Source organism: Centrocercus urophasianus, unplaced genomic scaffold, assembly GCF_019232065.1.
Source record: "Centrocercus urophasianus isolate 14NV4802_14NV808 unplaced genomic scaffold, USGS_Curo_1.0 seq_15, whole genome shotgun sequence".
Classification (NCBI taxonomy): domain Eukaryota; kingdom Metazoa; phylum Chordata; class Aves; order Galliformes; family Phasianidae; genus Centrocercus; species Centrocercus urophasianus.
The window spans coordinates 35,912,606-35,930,515 of record NW_024884697.1 but is presented as its reverse complement, the minus strand read 5'-3'; the positions used below and the strand labels follow the sequence as shown (position 1 = coordinate 35,930,515).

General features: G+C 42.3%; 2 protein-coding genes and 1 long non-coding RNA gene across 4 annotated transcripts; 2 read left to right on the top strand and 1 right to left on the bottom strand.

Annotated features, from left to right (window-relative positions):
* The first annotated feature begins 653 nt into the window (after positions 1 to 653).
* Positions 654 to 6,246, top strand: KRR1 (KRR1 small subunit processome component homolog). Of its 2 annotated transcripts, none has more exons than XM_042815756.1 (10): positions 654 to 740; positions 1,016 to 1,191; positions 1,553 to 1,687; positions 2,038 to 2,163; positions 2,251 to 2,334; positions 3,020 to 3,076; positions 3,472 to 3,642; positions 3,817 to 3,894; positions 4,000 to 4,093; positions 5,461 to 6,246. In XM_042815756.1, exons 1-10 carry the CDS (start codon positions 677 to 679, stop codon positions 5,598 to 5,600), a joined length of 1,125 nt encoding a protein of 374 aa, XP_042671690.1. In that variant the 5' UTR covers positions 654 to 676; the 3' UTR covers positions 5,601 to 6,246. The 2 variants fall into 2 exon arrangements, with proteins under 2 accessions (XP_042671690.1, XP_042671687.1); XM_042815753.1 differs by having other exon boundaries at positions 1,013 to 1,191; positions 5,461 to 6,243.
* A 2,498-nt stretch (positions 6,247 to 8,744) lies between these two features.
* Positions 8,745 to 16,848, bottom strand: LOC122159026 (glioma pathogenesis-related protein 1-like). Its single transcript, XM_042816181.1, has 6 exons — positions 16,544 to 16,848; positions 13,603 to 13,848; positions 11,832 to 11,941; positions 10,868 to 10,950; positions 10,321 to 10,347; positions 8,745 to 10,233 (listed from the first exon to the last, which is right to left on the bottom strand). Exons 1-6 carry the CDS (start codon positions 16,721 to 16,723, stop codon positions 10,082 to 10,084), a joined length of 798 nt encoding a protein of 265 aa, XP_042672115.1. The 5' UTR covers positions 16,724 to 16,848; the 3' UTR covers positions 8,745 to 10,081.
* LOC122159027 lies at positions 8,776 to 12,308 on the top strand. Its single transcript, XR_006168372.1, has 3 exons — positions 8,776 to 9,877; positions 10,471 to 10,590; positions 11,057 to 12,308. It is a non-coding gene; the product is annotated as an uncharacterized LOC122159027 (long non-coding RNA).
* Positions 16,849 to 17,910: the final 1,062 nt, after the last annotated feature.

The window sequence follows — 17,910 nt, the reverse complement described above, 5'->3', positions numbered from 1 at the left end:
ATTCTATGATTCCATAATTATGACAATAATTAAACCCTTCACAGTGAGCAGGTCTGATGAACATTTGCAGGGACACTGCCCTGCCTCAGGGACTCCTGCTCAAACATCTCTTCCAGCTTCTCCTGATGCCTAGGAAAGCAGCAAAGGCTGCACAAGCTTGCTTTCATTCTGAAGAAAATGCTGAAGTACAATATGTGATGGGAAGTGGGGAGGAGGCAGAGCATCACCCAAGAGACATTAAGCTATGTCATTCAACTGAATAATTAGATCTCATCAGGAACACGTGTTCTTTTTAGTTGCAAGTACTAAAGTACTTCAAGCATCTACCCAAGTGCTTTGGTCTGATTTTGATGATGCTGGATTTTTTTTCCCTTTGCGCTGCAAAACGCCAGCAGCAAAATTCAGCGCTGAGGTGCGCGGATGGGAGCGATGTCTGACGTGAAAGAGGAAGGAGGAAAGAAGGTGCTTGCCGCACGCCCCTCAGCCAAGCCCATCTCCAGGACCCCGCGGCTGCTGCCTGAGTGCAGATACGGCACCCGACCCAGGTGCCCAGCGCGCTGTGCCGCCCGGAAGCGTGACTACAACGGCGTGCAACGTGGGACTCCAGTTCCCGGCGTGCCGCGCGGCCCCTGTTCCACTTCCGGCGCCGGGCGGAAGTTGTGTGCGCGCGGTGAGCATGGCGGCTCCTGAGGCGGCGGAGGAAAAGGCGCGGCGTCCCGGCAAGAAGAAAGCGGCCAAAGGTGTGTGCGGGGCTCTGCGGGAGCTGTCTGTGGGTTGCGCGGCTTCATGGCGGCGGGGTTTGGGCCTGCTGCTCCGCCGTGCTTTCCTTTTCGCTCGCTGAGGGGATGAGGGGCCCGGCCGCGGGCCGGAAAGGGGGTAACTTCCGTAAGGAGAAATGCAGATAGCCTCCAATGGAGCATTGCACGCACCGCCTGCTATGTGCCTGCTTTCGGTTATCGCTGCCATCGGTGACAAATGAGAAACAAACTTTATTTCGTCTTTTAATCTCTAGCAGTTGATGAGTCTGAACTGCTCACCGTGCCGGATGGATGGAAAGAACCGGCATTTACCAAGGAAGACAATCCCAGGGGGCTGCTGGAAGAAAGCAGTTTTGCAACGTTATTCCCCAAGTACAGAGAAGCTTACCTGAAGGAGTGCTGGCCTCTTGTCCAGAAAGCCCTGAGTGAGCATGTATGAGTTGTGATGCTGTGCTCTATTATTTGGGAGATATAGGTGTTACTTTTGCATTAAAACTTGCTGTAGTAGCAGGTGTTGTCCACAATCTGCCAACTTTAAAGGAGATGAGGGGGATAGTGTTTCAGGCTTTGTGATACACAGAGACTGCCAATCTGGTGGCTTTTGTGTGTGTGTGTCTGTGTCTGTGTGTGTGTGTGTGTGTATGTGTCTGAGAGTGATTTTCAGAGATTTGGATAATGGATTTGCGTGCCTGTGCAGCGTGTAGTTTTATATTTCTTAAGTTCATCCTACCAGAAATATAATCTTAGGTTCTTATTTTAGAGATTGCTTTGCTGTTTATTTTCACATGTTGCAGTATGTGAATGCAACGCTGGATCTAATTGAAGGAAGCATGACAGTCACGACTACTAAGAAGACTTTTGATCCATATGCGATCATCAGGGCTAGAGATTTAATAAAGCTTCTGGCAAGAAGTGTTCCATTTGAACAGGTTTGTAGCAAATAATATTGTAATGCTTATAAAGTAGTATGTTTTCAAAATATGGGTTTTTCAGGTAGTGGTGGTGAAAAACTGGAACAGAGGTGGTGGATGCCCCATTCCAGGAGATACATAAGGTCAGACCGGATGGGGCTGTGAGCAGCTTGACCTACCTGTAGGTGTCTCTGTTGCAGGGGAGTTGGACTAGCTGACCTTTAAAGGTCCCTTCAATTCAAATGATTTTATAATGATATGAAAATATATATTTAAAGTAAGCATAACTGCAAATGAAATGAGTCTTTTGGCTCTTCTGAATAATACTTTTGAATTCAGGTGTTAATACCTGCTGCTTGTATCTTCAGGCAGTTCGTATTCTTCAGGATGACGTTGCGTGTGACATCATTAAAATAGGTTCTCTAGTGAGGAACAGAGAAAGTTTTGTGAAAAGAAGAGGACGACTTCTTGGGCCAAAAGGATCTACTCTGAAGGTATAAGATTTTACCATAAAAATCTTAGATGTAGATTTGTTTCAGACCTTGCGCTCACACTGACTTTATTCGTTTTTGTTGTTCCAGGCCCTCGAACTGTTAACCAACTGTTATATTATGGTGCAAGGTAACACTGTTTCAGCTCTTGGACCTTTCAGTGGGCTAAAAGAGGTAAGAGAAGGCAGATGAGTGGTTTCTGTAGCCCACTTTTGTGCCCAGCTCTGACATGGATTGCAGGCAGATTGAGAGTTGTCCTTTTGGCTACATGTTAGTGCTGCTTCTATGTGAATGCCTATAATCTTAGCTCTTGAATTTTGTTAGTTGCTGAAAAAGTATTTTTTGTTTCTTAAGGTAAGGTTTAGCAGGCATATCAAAGGGGTGCCTTCTTATAATTCTGAATAATGTATCTACTGCTTCTTTGGCTTTTTTTTTTTTTTTTTCTCTCTGTAGATTACTGTGCAAAATTGCTGTAGTTTCAGTTAAGAGATTTAAGTGAAAATACTGCAGTGCTAATGGCACATAGCATGGGTGAACATCTCATGTATTTTTAGTAATTCTGTAGGGAAAAATACATGTCAAAAGCTAAAAAACAACGTAACATCCACGGTGGCGTAAAAGTAGTGCTTACGGGTGATGCTGGAGTGTATCAGAAGCCTGGCAGAAGAGCTAATTATATTTTTGAAGCACTGTGCCTTCTAGTTGGCTTTGTGGCTTTTTCAGTCTAGCTTCTTTTGTTGTGCAGCTAGGAAAGAGAAAAGTTCTGATTTTGAAGAAACTTAGGGTACTTAATATTTTAATTGATTAGAATATGAAGTACCTGCTGAGCGTACCGTTCATTTTCTTTTATTAAATGCAGGTTAGGAAAGTTGTTCTGGACACAATGAAGAATATACATCCCATATACAACATTAAGGTTGGTATGGTCTGGTGTGCACCTCTGAAAGCATTATGTCTTTGTACAGAGCTTTATGTTAATAGTTATATGTTTCAATGTAGTAAACTCTTTGTGAGTATTTCTGTTTCGTACTTAAAAAAAAAAAAAAAAAAATAGTCTACTTGCTGGGGATATGTTGTCATATCATTGACAGTATCTGAGAAAATATTGTGTTTTCTTCCCTTTGATTGTTTTCTTGATACCTGCTCATTTAAATTGTTCCCATCCTGAGACATATTCACCTTTCTGCTTCTGTTCATAATTAAATCCCTCAACTATTAGTATACTATCAGAAACTTTTAGTTTGGAGCTCTTAGGCACTACTGCAATTCTGTTGTTTTATTCTTCTTTGTGACATTCTAAAACTCCCAAAGACTTTGATGATCAAACGTGAATTGTCAAAAGATCCTGAACTGAGGACACAAAATTGGGAAAGATTTTTGCCTAAGTTCAAGCGGAAGAACTTGAAAAAACGCAAGGAGCCAAAGAAGAAAAATATTAAGAAGGAGTACACACCATTCCCACCTCCACAGCCAGAAAGCCAGGTCAGCTGAAACTTTATTTGCTTATGCAGGAGTATATGATGATGATTTTAAATCCTGCTTTTGTTAAGATGAAGTTAACGGGCTTTTTCTGTCAAGTTTGAATTGAAGCTGATACTATATATCTGGCTGATAATGTATAATTTTCTAAAGCTTCCTGATACTTTTCTTGTACAGATTGATAAAGAATTGGCAAGTGGTGAATATTTCTTGAAAGAAAGCCAGAAGAAACGAAAGCGAGTGGAAGAAATAAAGGTAAATTTGTTACAACCAATTAGAAAGGGCTTGATTTCTGTCTTCGATTTTTCTCCCTTTTGCCCTGCTCTATTGGTACTTCATACTTGTTATTGTTAATTTTAGGCAAAGCAAGCTGATGCAGTCAAGAAGAGACAAGAGGAAAGGAATAAAGCTTTTATCCCACCGAAGGAAAAGCCAGTTGTGAAAGCAAAGAGAGGTAACATTTTTTTTTCCCCGTTCTAAACATTTGTAGTATAAATTCCTAGCCTGATGATGTGGAGATGTAGCCATAGGAAATAAGAAAGGTCATGCTACTTACATACTAATACACTGTATATTGCAGTTTCTTGTGAGCTGAAGAATTCATATACTTCTTAAACAGTGTATATTCTGGAGCACTGATTTGTATAAAATACTTTTTTGTGATAGCAGTAAATTTTCTGTAATCATGCTACTGCCTCTTCTGTATATCAAATAGTGTGCTCTTCCAGCTGGTAAGTGTTTTGAATGAAACCATTCAGTCTTCCAGAACTAAATAACAGAAATACTTTGTATGTAGAGAAGAACTGAGCTCCAAAAAGGACACCTGATGGTGTGTAGGAATTAACCATGTGAGGTGGCAGAGTTGGACCTAAGCTCATGTCTCTTGGCCAAAAGAGAAAATACCAGATGAATCACAGAATCATGGAATGGTTTGGGTTGGAAGGAACCTTAATATCCTAATTCCAACCCCCTCCTATAGGCAGGGCCACCTCCCTCTAGACCAGGTTGCTCACAGCCCCATCCAGCCTGGCCTTGAATGCTTCCAGGGAGGGGCACCCCACAGCCTCACTGCAGCCTGTTCAGTGTCTCACCACCCTCGCAGTAAAGAATTTCTTCCTGATATCTAATCTAAATCTACCTTCTTCCAGTTTAAAACCACTTCCCCTTGTTCTGTCGCTCATGTCCTTATAAAGCATGTTCTTAAAATGTTTTATGAACATAAAATAGGATACTCTTCATGCTCTGTCACTTCCTGTAGAAGTCTCTTAGAAAAGTTTTTATGCAGGGATCAGACTTTTTCCAGCAGCCATCATTAATGCATGGCCAGGGAAGGAAAATAAGGATGGTACAGGCATGTCTGTGAACTCATCACCCTAGTTACATGCATATATATAAAATGCCATGAAAGCTCTGAAAATAAGTACTCAATAAATAGTTTATTCTTTTTATGTAAGACCAACCAAGGCAATAGACACGTGTCCAGCAGACTGTGTATGTATTAATCTTGGAGTACAGCTGTGGTCTGATGAGCAGGTGACAGTTTCTAAGTGTGCAGTGTAGTAGGGCATCAGTTTTCAAATACAGTTGTATAGGGTTTTTTTTATGTAACTATTCCTTGAATTCTGTTGAAAGAGGATTGTGTATCATTTTCAGTAAAAATGATAAGAATAGTTTATAAAATTGTTAGCAAACATAAAATTAGTCCTAACCAATGCTACAGCATGCAGTTTACCATGGATACATACGAAGTAATCTTACAGGCTGTGAAAAATCAGAAAAGTAAAACTTGTGTCTGTTTGTGCTTGTGTTTTTACTGTGTAGCCTCCACTGAGAAAAAAATTGATATTGAAGCCATTAAGGAAAAAGTAAAGAATGCAAAGAAGAAGAAATTAGGAGCACTTCCTATGGAAGAAGTCAAGTTAAAAATGGCAGCAGACGAAAAGAAGAAAAAAAAGAAGTAATGCACCACTCATGCTTACTCTTCTCCTACAATAATGAACGTTTTCACACTTGGAACAACTGAGACGTGGAGTAAACCACTTCTTGCTGTCAGTGTAGTGTGGATGAGAAAATCCTAGGCAGGAAGATTGTTCTCTTTTCACAAGCCCATTTTAACAAATGGACCTAGGGCAGCTATGCAGAATTGTCAAAGTTGGTGTACAAAATCTGCTCTCTCATGTTTTTTTGAGAAAGTGAGAGTGTATTTGGGTAATATCTGTCTGCCTAAAGGAAGTTCTATATTAGAAGCATTCAGGAGTTTGATACAGAATGTGAAACGGTAAGGATTGGAGAACTCAGTGGGAGTTAAATGGAATACTTCTATGAAAGGCTACCAAATAAATGTCAAGATAGGCAAGATTTATTAGTTCTATTAAGCTTTTATTTCTGTACAAGCTGGGTTTTTTTGTGTGTCTTGTCTTGGTGTTAATAAACTATTTTAATATATTGACGATAAATCCTTTAACTAGTCATCTATTGCAAAACCTACATCTTGTATTCTTGTAAGCAAGCTCACAGCTTTGTGTGAGGATTAGACAACCATAGTCTTAATTGAACGCCATTAATAAATTGTCATTTATTAGCATTATCTTGTTAGGCAGAATGTAACACAATGCAAGTGTGCTGCAGGGAAAACATAAGTGTTACCTTTCTTTAAATGTGTTCTTAATTCATTTCTTACAAGAAATGAGAACTTAGGTTCCTTTTAACTTTGTTCAGCCCCTTCCCCTTTTTTGAAGGAAGTACAAATGGAAATTATGATGAAACAGAGTGCACTGGAAAAGCAGATGTTACTTAGTTGATGCATCTGAGGTTCAAGAAGCAAATGTAACAGTAAGTAGGTGGTCAGGCCACACCAGTTTCACCACAGCTTTGCTTTGCCAGACTTTGGAATTCTGATCCCTTGCACATGTGGTAAAGATGATTATGCTAGAACACTGCAGCTCACTTTGCTTTGGTTAGTGGCCTTTTATTTGAGACTGGTCAGTGAAAACACAGCTGTTTTCTTTGTTACATGTCTAAATAAGAATTTAGAATGTACGTTGAAGAGTCAGTGTGTGTGTGCACGGAGAAAATGATCTAGGATTCTTGCCCTTTAGGGTGGGGGGCAATATTGGTACCCCTTTCCATTGCCTGACCTTTTCTTGCAACTTAGTTCTGGAAGAGAAAACTCAATACTCTGTCATCCATAAATGTCATTTTAAGTACTTATAAAATCATGTAAGAAAGTACTGCTCAACAGATGCTTCACTGAGAAAATAAGAAAATTACACACCCATCTCAGAAGCTGTAGTAGGCTGGTATGTTAGGATACCAGCCCTATGATAAGCTCTTAGACATGTTATCTGATACGTAGCTGTTGATGGTGTAAAGGGGAGACTTGAGCTCAGCATCAGGTGGGTCAGATATATTGGCCTGGGCTACCTCCAGAGGCACTGCCATGGTTCTCATGTGATCCCACAAGTGAGTGGGATCACAACTTCAACAGAGCAATCTGCAGAGTCCAAAGCCAGTAAAGAGGAGCTGAACTGGATTTAGGGGAGGTGCAAGGAGGGAGAGTCCTCTGTTATATTTTGGACTGAATGAGGCCCCTTTTACTGCAGCAAATTTCTGTTTGCTAAAATTAAGTTTGTATCTTGTTCCACAATGCAAAGGGCCGTTTGACTTTGTAAGTTGGCCTTTTATTTCAGGAACCTGGTTTGGCTAAAAAGGCTTGCTGCTAACTGAGTGATTGTTTTCCTGCTGGGCCAACCAACTGCGTGGTTGCCTGAGTCACAGAGCAGGAAAATGTACGTTAGCTTGGTGGCAGCCTGACCTTAAAATGCATCTGTGTACTTCCATGGAAATGTATGTTTTGAATTTTGGTTCCCCAGCTGAGGTATGTGTGTAGGTTGGGCATCAAAGCCCCAACCGCAGTAGAACTTACTTGATTTCATGGAGTCTTGTTCTGTTTTTGTGAGATGAAAGGGTTATGTTTAACCTTTTTTGGTTGTTATGGCTGCTGAGTTTCAGGGATTGTTGGTTAGACTTCTATTTAGTTAAACAGGAAAATCTAGAAAGGCCCTTCATTCACGTAAGGAAGGCAAACCAAGGATTTGTGTGCTTAGAATCAGCTTTTTAGTGGTAACCACCTGTGCTGGGCTCACTACAGTGCTTTTGACACCCATTCTGATGTGTCTTAAAAAAAAAAAAAAAAAAAAAAAAAAAAAAAACAGAAAAGTAAGTTTAGAAGGGCAAAGTAGTTGTTTTGGTAATTTCAGAACTAGCTTGAACTTTTGCAAATTATCTCCTTAAACTGATTTTAGAGTTTAGAGACTAGCAAAGTACTCAATGGCTGTTTCTGTATCCGTATTTTGCATTGATCATGTGGAAGTCGCAGATGGATGCCATAAAAAGAATGTGAACAACTTGAGGGGGTTTAATCATCAGGAGTTAAATATCTGGATTTTGGGTGTCCTTAAAAAATGAGATGCAGTTGTTTGGCTTGGACTCCTTGACTTTCTGGATTTTTTTGTTTGAACGTTACCATGCTGTAGAATTTGTTGTGGGTTGGTTGTTTTTTTCCCCATGAGCCCCAGTGATTTACAGTTGTTTTTTTTTTTTTTTTTAATGAAGCTTTCTCTATGGAATTCCCTTCAAGCTGCTAAGGTATGTGGTTCAGTGTCAGCACTGTGAATGTTTTGAACTTTAAGGGCTCTGTGTTGGTTCTGTTTACTCTCCTGGAAACCAAGTATAGATTAAACTTAGCAGGGGGAGCATTCCTGCTGAGCTCATTTTGCTCCCTGGACACAGCATTGTATGCACTTTCCTTTCCTCCATTTCTTCTTGCATCAGTAGGACCTTTCTGCACATGGGGCAGATGCTGGCATAACAGCCCTTCTCTGCAAAAGGACACTGCAGAGTACGTCCTGCTGCCAACATGTGCTGGTTATCGTCCTTGTGGGATTTCCAGATGGGACTTTGCAGTACAGAAAGTGTGAGGCTTGAGTGGTGCTCAAAAAAGTGTGGCAAAAAGGTAAGTGGGAATGAAAGTGGCTGCCCTTTTCAACAGATAGACCCGTGGCCTTGAATTTGTAGTGAGGATTTTTTATTTTTCATTTTTTTTTTAACAAAATTGTCTCTTTCCATTTTGGCCAGAACAGGTGCTGTGACACTGGGGTCACTGGATGGCAGAAAAGAGGCTCTGGCACAAACAAATTGTAAACATAAGTGAAGGACAAGGAAGAGAATTAGGAATTCTGTCCCTGACCACATCTACATTTTGGGAAATGATTTATTGAGGACATGCTGTGATGCTGAGATGATTCAAGTACTAGCAGCTAACTGCATGGAAGAATAATGTCAGAAGCTCTGGGTTGCAGTTGCAGTAATTCCAGGTGAGACTGACTCCAGGAGTGGCATCAGAGCAGGACCTGTGCAGCAACACTGACAGAAGTGAGCAAAGACAGCACCACAGACGGGAAGCAGCTGGGGGACTCCCTGGATTCCTGCGTAGAAGCACCCAGCAGAGTGGTGTGTTATATCGAAGGGGCCTGGCTGAACCCTGCCTGCTCTGAGCACAGTCTCATGGAGACTGGAGCTTGGCAGCCACTGAGCCCAGAGCGCGACTTTGGGCACAGCACAATTTTTAGAGCACTGCACTGTGTTTCCCAGCATCGTGTTTCTTGGCATTGTGCAGGCTGGAACTGAATGTATTTGTTCTGGGTTTGTGCACCAGTGGACCTTCAGATCAGGTTGCAGATACATGATCACCGTGCATGAGAGGCAGGAAATAGTGGTTTATTGTTTGAAGCATAAATCAGAAACCTCATGCTCAGAAAAAGAAAAAAAAAAAAAAGGAGTTTAAGGTGGTGCAGAGTCACATTTAAACATGGGTGAAGCTCTGTGTCTTGGCAGAGATGATGTGTGTTTGAAAACAGATTCTAAGCAAAGAGAAATGCCAGTGGTCCCTGTGCACTGCGATACAGGGAAATGCACTGCCTGCTGTGGGATTCACGTGCTGGAACTCACCTGTACCCAAAAATTATGAGGTAAAAAAAAGCTATAAATGATAAAAAAAAAATCTCTCCAGGCTACCCAAAACCATGCTGCTGCGTCTCGCTGGAGGAGAGCTCAATAGGCATAGAGGAGTCTGCTCTGCTGGGCTGCAGACACCCCACTCCCTCCCTGGGAAGTGTGGCAAGCTGTTCCATGGCACACCCATCTCTGCCACAGTGCTCCACTTTGGAAAAGTAAGCAGGTAATTTAAAACCAGCTACTGATTCTGAACAATGAGAAGGCTCCTTATCAGCTCTGCCAGCTCCTCCATGAAATGGGGATGGTATTTCTATATTTAGAATGATTTATGGATGCAAACAACATCTCCATCCATCTCAGCGCTGCCAGTAGCTTAAGCACAGGGAGAGGACGAATCAACCTCAGTGCTGCCACAGCCTTCTATGCGTTACTTGGTGGCAGGTGCTATGGACCAGTATTTGGGTAGGATCCAAGTGGCTACAATACTCAGAATAAGAAGTAACAGCCTTAAAACAACCACAGAGATGCAGTACTCATCGCAGGCAGGTCTGTCCCAAGCTGGGTGCCACCTGGAATCACCTGGAGGCAAAACAGATCAATTATTTCAAGTGTAACTGCACTGGGGACAACAAACCGAGGCACTGATTTAATATCTGTGGTACTTACTAATGACTTTGTCACGCTCAGTGTTTCCTGGAGAGAGAAGAAGAAGTGAATATAAGCAGCAGGCTTAGAATCTGTAAACAATGTGAGTTATAAAAGAGGAGAATTCGCTCACAGTGGGCTGACAAGAAATACAATTGTGTTTCTTTCCAGGAAGAACCGAAGACCTGTAGATTTCCAGAGAGTGATTCTGGGGCTTTGCTGCAGAGACCTCAATTGCATCTTACTGAGTGCCCCTGCCAGTGGCTGGCATGGAGAGGACTTATTCCTCAGGTACACTTCACTCCATCACCTTTTTTTTTTGCCCAGCTCTCAAGTTCAAGATCCACTTGTCTATCTGACGTCAGCAGCCAGGGATCCCCTCTCATTCCTTGATGCTGGTATTTTAAAACCTTTACTATCCATGGGCATCACTGCTCTCTTGGATCCTCATTGCATTTTTTCAGACAGTATTTGGGAATAGGGGATGCTGTGCTTCCTGCCAGAGTCTTCTTGCATGCTCCCTCTCTTTCTACACGTGCCTGTGGAGGAGGGTGGGTTGCCTACTTACGACACAGATTGTCAGTGCACTGCTCGCCATTGCATTTGCTGCATGCTGCTCCTGTCTCGTATGGGTGCCGTCTGTAATTCCCACTGTGAAAGAAAATAACATTGCTTTGAAGCTGCCCTTATGAGGGGATGGCAATCCCTTCTGCTAATTTACTTCTGAACTTGAGATTTTCTCCGCTTGTATTGACAGTGAACTGTGTCCTGGTCAGCCCTGCCTGACTGCCCTGCTCCCACCTCGCCCAGGAGGTGCCCAGGCTGCTCCATGAAGATTTTGGCAGGTAGTAAATATCCACAGTAAGGGCTTTGTACTCTATGCTCCCTGTGACCTTAAGGGCTGAGCAGATCAGGGCCTCAACCAGGACCAAGAAAGCATCCTGCACTCAAGCTGAGACCAAGGTTCAGCAGGTCCTTCAGAGCCTCCGTGTCTCTCTGTACCTCAGACAGCAAATATGCTACTTACAATGCATATGAAGGATCTCTCAATAAAATTCTGTCTTGAGCAGCCCCAGCATCACATGTCCAAGCTCTCATACTAAAGCTCAGCCTGCAGCTACAAGCACTGCACACTTCAGTATTTACTCAAACCACTGACCAAGAGACCTGATTCTGCAGACAAATGTGTAAAAATTTTCACACCTTGGATCTGCGCCTTGGCAACCATCTGGGGCCACCTCGGCACTGAGGAACGAGGGAACAGCTTTCAAATGATCACTTAGGTATGCTTATTTCAGTGTCTTATATTTTACCTTTTCTACCAGCACCACTGCTTTTTGGCTACAATATATAACTCCCATTTACTCAAACTAGGGTTGCTTGGATAGACATATATATCTTTCTCTGTTTTGACGACCATTTCTGCCCATAAACACAAGAAAAAATGGTCTGATCCTGTCAAATTGCACACTGTGGGAGGGAAGAAGGGGCAGGATCTGAATCCTCTAAAATATTTGTCCTGGAAACCTTACGCTGGCCCATAGTTGCAGACGAAGTGTGCTGCGTTGGTTCCTGAGAAGTATGACACTGTGGGACAGAAGTGGACAGCACAGCCAACCTTGTAGCTTTGAGCCCAAACGACCTGGAAAGACAGACACAAACATTGGTGGCTGAATATTTGGTTAACAGCTACACTTTTAGGGAAAAGCCTTGCCCTCCTCTGTGTTACATGTCAGATAGGCTTTGGAATGCTCCTTGGACATGATTTGCAGTGGTAAGCAGTAATGATGGATATCTAAATAATAGCTTGTTCTGAAGAATATCTGGTTGTTTTAACTAATTCACTAGATGTTTATTAATTTATTTGATGACCAGAGGACTGGAGCACCTCTTCTATGAGGACAAACTGAGAGAGCTGGGTATTTTCAGCCTAGAAAAGACTCTGGGGGACCTCATAGTGGCCTTCCAGTACCCAAAAGAGGCCTAAAGGAAAGCTGGGAAGGGACTTCTTAGAAGGGCATATAGCAACAGGATGAGGGAAAATGGTTTTTAACTGGAAGAGGGTAGATTTAGACTAGATATCAGGAAGAAATTATTTACTGTGAGGGTGGTGAGACACTGGTTTGCCCAGTGAGGCTGTGGGTGCCTGTCCCTGGAAGCATTCAAGGCTGGATGGGGCTGTGAGCAACCTGGTCTAGGGGGAGGTGTCCCTGCTTATAGCAGGAGATTGGAACTAGGTGATCTTGAAGGTCCCTTCTAACCCAAACCATTCTATGATTTTACAATTAAAATGGCTGAAAGAAAGAGAAATTGATTGTGACAGATAGTTTTCCTTTCTTGCAAAGGAGAAGGTGAAATTTGTCTCCTTTCCTTCATAGTAATCCATGATAGTTCTGCCTTTCCCACTGGAGGATATAAAATCTGTGAGTACAAAGCTGTTTGCTGTCTTCTACAGGGGTTTACTGCACAGGCAAATGACAAAAAGCAGGGAGCTACAGGAACAACAGGGAGAAGGAGCACATTCAGGTTGCAGTCTTGCCTTCTATGACCACAAGCATGACTGACATAACAGAGACAAGAGCATCAGATCCTCTGCGTAGCATGAGTTATCCAATTCAACTCAGCACCACATACCCTATTTCCCTTTCCAAAGGGAAGCCTGCAACTCGTTGTTTGCCAAGTCCATGAACAGAACAGAATTTCTTTGTCAGAACTGCAAGTCTAGTTCATATAACCATAGAATCATAGACCCATGAAAGTTGGAAAGGACCTCTAAGATCATCTATTCTAGCCATCCACTCATCACTGCAATGTACACTAAACCATGTCCCTAAGTGCTGCATCTCCATGTTTCTTGAAAATTTCCAGGGATGGTGATGACTCTACCACTTCCTCAGCCTATTCCAACACCTCATCACTCTTTCTGGGAAGAAATATTTCCTGATATCCAAAGTGAGCTTCCCTTCATGCAGCTTAAGACCATGACTTTTTGCTTTGTCCCTGTTACCTGGCAGAAGAGGCCAACCCCACATCACCACAACCTCCTTTCAGGCAGTTGTATAGAGCAATAAGGTCTCCCCGAAGCCTCCTCTTCTCCAGACTAAATAATCTCAGTTCCCTCAGCCATTCTGCATATGACCTGTACTCCAGGTCCCTCAACAACTTTGCTGCCCTTCTCTGGACACTAGGCTCCATGGCTTTGATATATTTCTTGCAGTGAGAGGCCCAAGACACAGTACTTGAAGCCTCAGCAGCACTGAGTACAACTAAACTTGACAGAGTTGGATAAGTGTGATGCCTTACCTGTGTGTAATGGCCACATACTCTGCTACAGCTATTGCTGGTGTATGTGTAGTCTCTGACCTCTTTGTACCAAGAGGTGATGGCTCCTTGCACTGAAAAAATTGAAAGTGAGCCAGTCCAGAGATTTTCTCCAACAGGAGTAAATCTGGGGTGAGCCTGCCCTGGCTCTTGGAGGTATATGTTATGTTTAAACTCGCATCTCTTTGCCCAACCTCTTGCAGTCTTTGCCAAGTCTGGATCCCAACTCTGCAAAATAAAGACAAGTAAAAATGACTTGGTTATCTTAGCAATGCAGTAGTGCTGAACAGATTTTGGAGGAGTTGTGTCTATATGCTGCAGGTTCGCTTGTTTATTTCTGCTGAGACTTCGAGTGCTGTATGGTAGACTGACTTGTAAGTTCCAATGGGAATCTAGCCACTCATTAAACATGGGGAAGATTTTGGAGAGGTGGACAATTGTGTCTGACATGCTTGTTGAGTGCCAAGACTTATGCATCAAAGTGTATGGAGCACAATACACATTTTCAGGCTGTGCCACTTAAGGGTGAATGTTAATTTAACCTTTAAAAAAAAGTATTTATAGAAAGCCTGGAAGAAAAGGGTTGTGCTTTCTGTCCCAAACTGTCTGAAATCTCATGCAGCCTCAGAGATTAGGGCCGCTGCTTGCCGGTCAAGTCACAAACATGCAGGATTTTTGAAACAGTCTAAACTCAGGGAATTTTGTGGCTTCAAACACTAGCACTGAATTCATATTTGTGGAATCACTCACTCACTTGCAATTCAGTCCAACAAAGAGCTGTTGCATAAGCCATTGAGTTATATGAATGTCTTTTGTTTGCACTGGAGGCATTGTCTGATTCCACTGGGTTTTCTTGTGTACACAATCTGATTAAGCAAGCAGTGTTATCCCTCCTGGAAAACAGCTCCTGGAGCTCTGCTTAAGCACTGCGTCATGAAAATTAAGCTGTTCAGTACTGCTGGAGAATTTCTGATTGGGCTTTTGTAAAAAAATAAGACTTTCTTATTTATCCTTCTGTGCATGGATTAAAATCTCTCAGTTGCCTCTGCAAACAGTGGGATCACCAGAGAGAAACTGTTTTGATCTGATCATGACTGAGGAAAGATTTGCCTGTGTTTTACACAATATAGTTTTTTTGTACTGAAGATGTCTAAAACTTTTTTTTTTTTTTTTTTTTTTTTTTTTAAATGCAATGAATAAGTAAGGAGAAATTGCCAGGTGACATCAAAATAGATCTACAAAGATTTGAAAATATTTTGTAACCACCTTCTTCCAATTCTCCCTCTGCCAATTATTTGGGAGAAGTGTTGTCCTGCAAAGCTAAAACATAAATAATAAGTCTAAGACCTCAGTACATGGAATAATAAAGGTAAGCTTGGTAGCAGGGGGTCTAAATGCAACTGAAGATCTGTTGTTTCCTTAGATGATAACTCTGAAGGATAATTAACACAATCTCACTTTGTTCAGGCATTATCTCCCAGTCCTAGCATTGCTGCAAGCTGAGACAGAGGCTGCAGTTTACATTTTGGCGATGCTGTGAGGTCACAAGCAGAAGACCGTGACAAAAGCTTTGTGACAGCAGTTGATAGGTTAGTCCTCCTCAGTCCCATTTTTCAGCCTCTGCTGGAGAGTTCGCACCCCTCTTTCCTTCTTCATCCTGCACTAGCATTAATAATAACAGCTGTATTACAAATGTGTCTGGTTAGGCTTTGTCACTTGTGCTTAAAGGAGTTTCTGTCTTGCATTTTGTTTTAAAAAGTATTTTTTTCCCAAAGGATGGAAGTGCCTTGAGTTCATATCCTTCATCTTTATGCATCTAGATGGACAGTTATCAGCAGGAAACAGAAGTGTTCTGAGAAATAAAAAAGTTTTCTTGTTTTCCTCATTTTTGTAGCACTAAGGTCAGTTACAACAATGAACATATATGATCTTCTCAATTTCAATACTTCTCCTTTTCTCATTGATTTTATAATGTATTTCACTGCTTTATCCACAACAAATTCTTACTGGGAGAGGTCATACCCAAGACTAGTTTTTTTGCAGCTCTTTAAAAGAAAGCTGCCATTATTTTGGTTCTTTTCTTCTTTGTGGTGACCTTTGTTTGCTTTTTTTTTTTTTTTTTTTTTTTTTTTTTCTGGTTCCAGATCTTCAGCTTTTCAAAAAGAAAAATCAGGCACAAAATCGCTGCAATTTTAAAAAGATGGATACTGCTCATAGCAAGACTCTGTTAGCACAGAGCTAGCGAAGCGGTTTAGAAAAAGTTTCAGAAAAGGTCTGGAGCAATATGCAGTGGAGGTTTGGTTTGCCCCACTAAAGCTACTTCCCAGGGCTGGGGTTCTTTTGAATCACAACAGATTGCCTTTTGCATGATGGTTGCAGCCAGAGATGGGCACCACTGTGCAGGACCAATGCCTGCAGCTATTGCAGCTGCTGCACTTGTTTTGGCTTCCTTTGCAGCCCAGCACCTAGGAGCTGCAGCTAACAGCTCTCTATTGGCTCAGGCTGCAGAGATCTTTGCAAAGAAAGCTAAAAGAAAAGCTCTCCAAAGCCATTTGGCAATGTTTTCTGCACTTGCCAACTCAAGTGTGAAAGGTTGTGCTAAGGTCTGCACATAAATCACACCCCAGGCTGATAAACTGCAATGCCTTGTAACGAGGAGCCTTTTCACAGCACTTTTCACAGTGCTAAGCTTAGGGTTAAAATTTTGAGTTTTGAATGAAAAAACTAAGTCAGCTAAGCTACACACGTATCTGATTGTGTAACACCATCCAACAATCAGAGCCTTATCTTCTGCTTTAAAGAGGAACTGCAGCTATGGTCCCAGGAGTTGGTTTCTTTTTCATTTTTTTACATTTGATTAGAAAAATCATCTTTAACAACTGTAAACACCACACTTGCATGTAAACTGTGAATATCCCCTTACCATGTACAACATGTTGCTGGCTGGGGGGCTCACTCCAGACCGGAATCTGTTGTGCGTTCTCACACATTCCTCAATGAACTCTGCATCTCCAATATCAGGCAACGTCTCTGGTTGATAGAAGCCAGAAGAAAGGCAGAAATGCAATAAAGCCAGCTCACAAGTGAAAAATCTGCTTATCATGTTACTTAGCCTCCAGTCTGTCAGCTTGAAGAACAGAACACTTCAGCTGCGTAAGGTGGCTTTAGCTCTCCTTGCAGCTTGTGGACTTGTGTTGCTTGGAAGGCTTGTGGGCTGGACTTGTCTTAGCCATGGTAATTGACTGCAGCACATGTCACAGGAAATGAGTCATATTTCAAGAGCGTTGCTATGAGAATAGGGAAATTAAGCTACGAATTCACATTAAAGCCGCAGAATCTTTTTCTCTCTTTTCTTTCACTGCAGTGGGCAAGCTTCTCGTCTCCTAGCCCTAGGGCTTCTTTGTTTTTGTAACCTGCCATCCATAGCAATCACAATGGGTTACAAGAAAGTTTTGGATATTTTTTCTGCTTTTCATAAAAACAGCATTGCTGTTAAGTCTGCCATTCTGAGACAAAAAGCAATGAGACATAATTGATCTGAATTAAATCTTTTACTATAGTAGAGCAGTCACTATGGCTGTACTTGCAGTTATTGGCTAAGTGTGAGTTAAATATACTATGCATACTGATGGGTTTCTTCTGTGATCACTTGCTTGTGGTATTTATTGCTCCCAAATTTTCCTCCCCAGCTTCAGCAATTCATGAATCATTCCCCGTGACCCAAGTCTGCAGTGGAGCTGTGTGCCACAGAGGTTGGTGCTGCCTCATGCTACATGCCCAGCACCCACACCGGGCTTTTCACCCAGCAGCTGCTGTCCCAGTCACACTGCCTCATGTACCCCAACACCCCCTGCCCAGACCCGCTAACATCACCACCCTTTCCTCACAGTGCCTGTAACTATAATCTCTCCACCAAGCTCAGGATCCTTTCTGTGACCCAACTTGGACATCTTCATGGGAATGAAGTTGGATTTCTTCCCACTCTATGTTTCATTTTAGGAATTTGCAATTTTGGATACTTAGGTGTAAATCACAGTTACCACTTCTGTGCATGCGATGCTGTAAATGTTGGCCTTGGTCATAGCAAGTTATGCTGTGGGCCTACAGAAGCAGCCCCACCAGGACACATTACGTGCCATGGGTTGCACACCTCAGCTTTTTGGGGGAGACCGTTTATGGGCAAGAAAGCCCTCTGAAGGAATCAGGTGCAGGAAACACCATGCTCCCAATTTCACTACAGATCACTTCTTAAAGAATAATAGGGTGGATTGGGCCCTGCCAGCAGTCAAG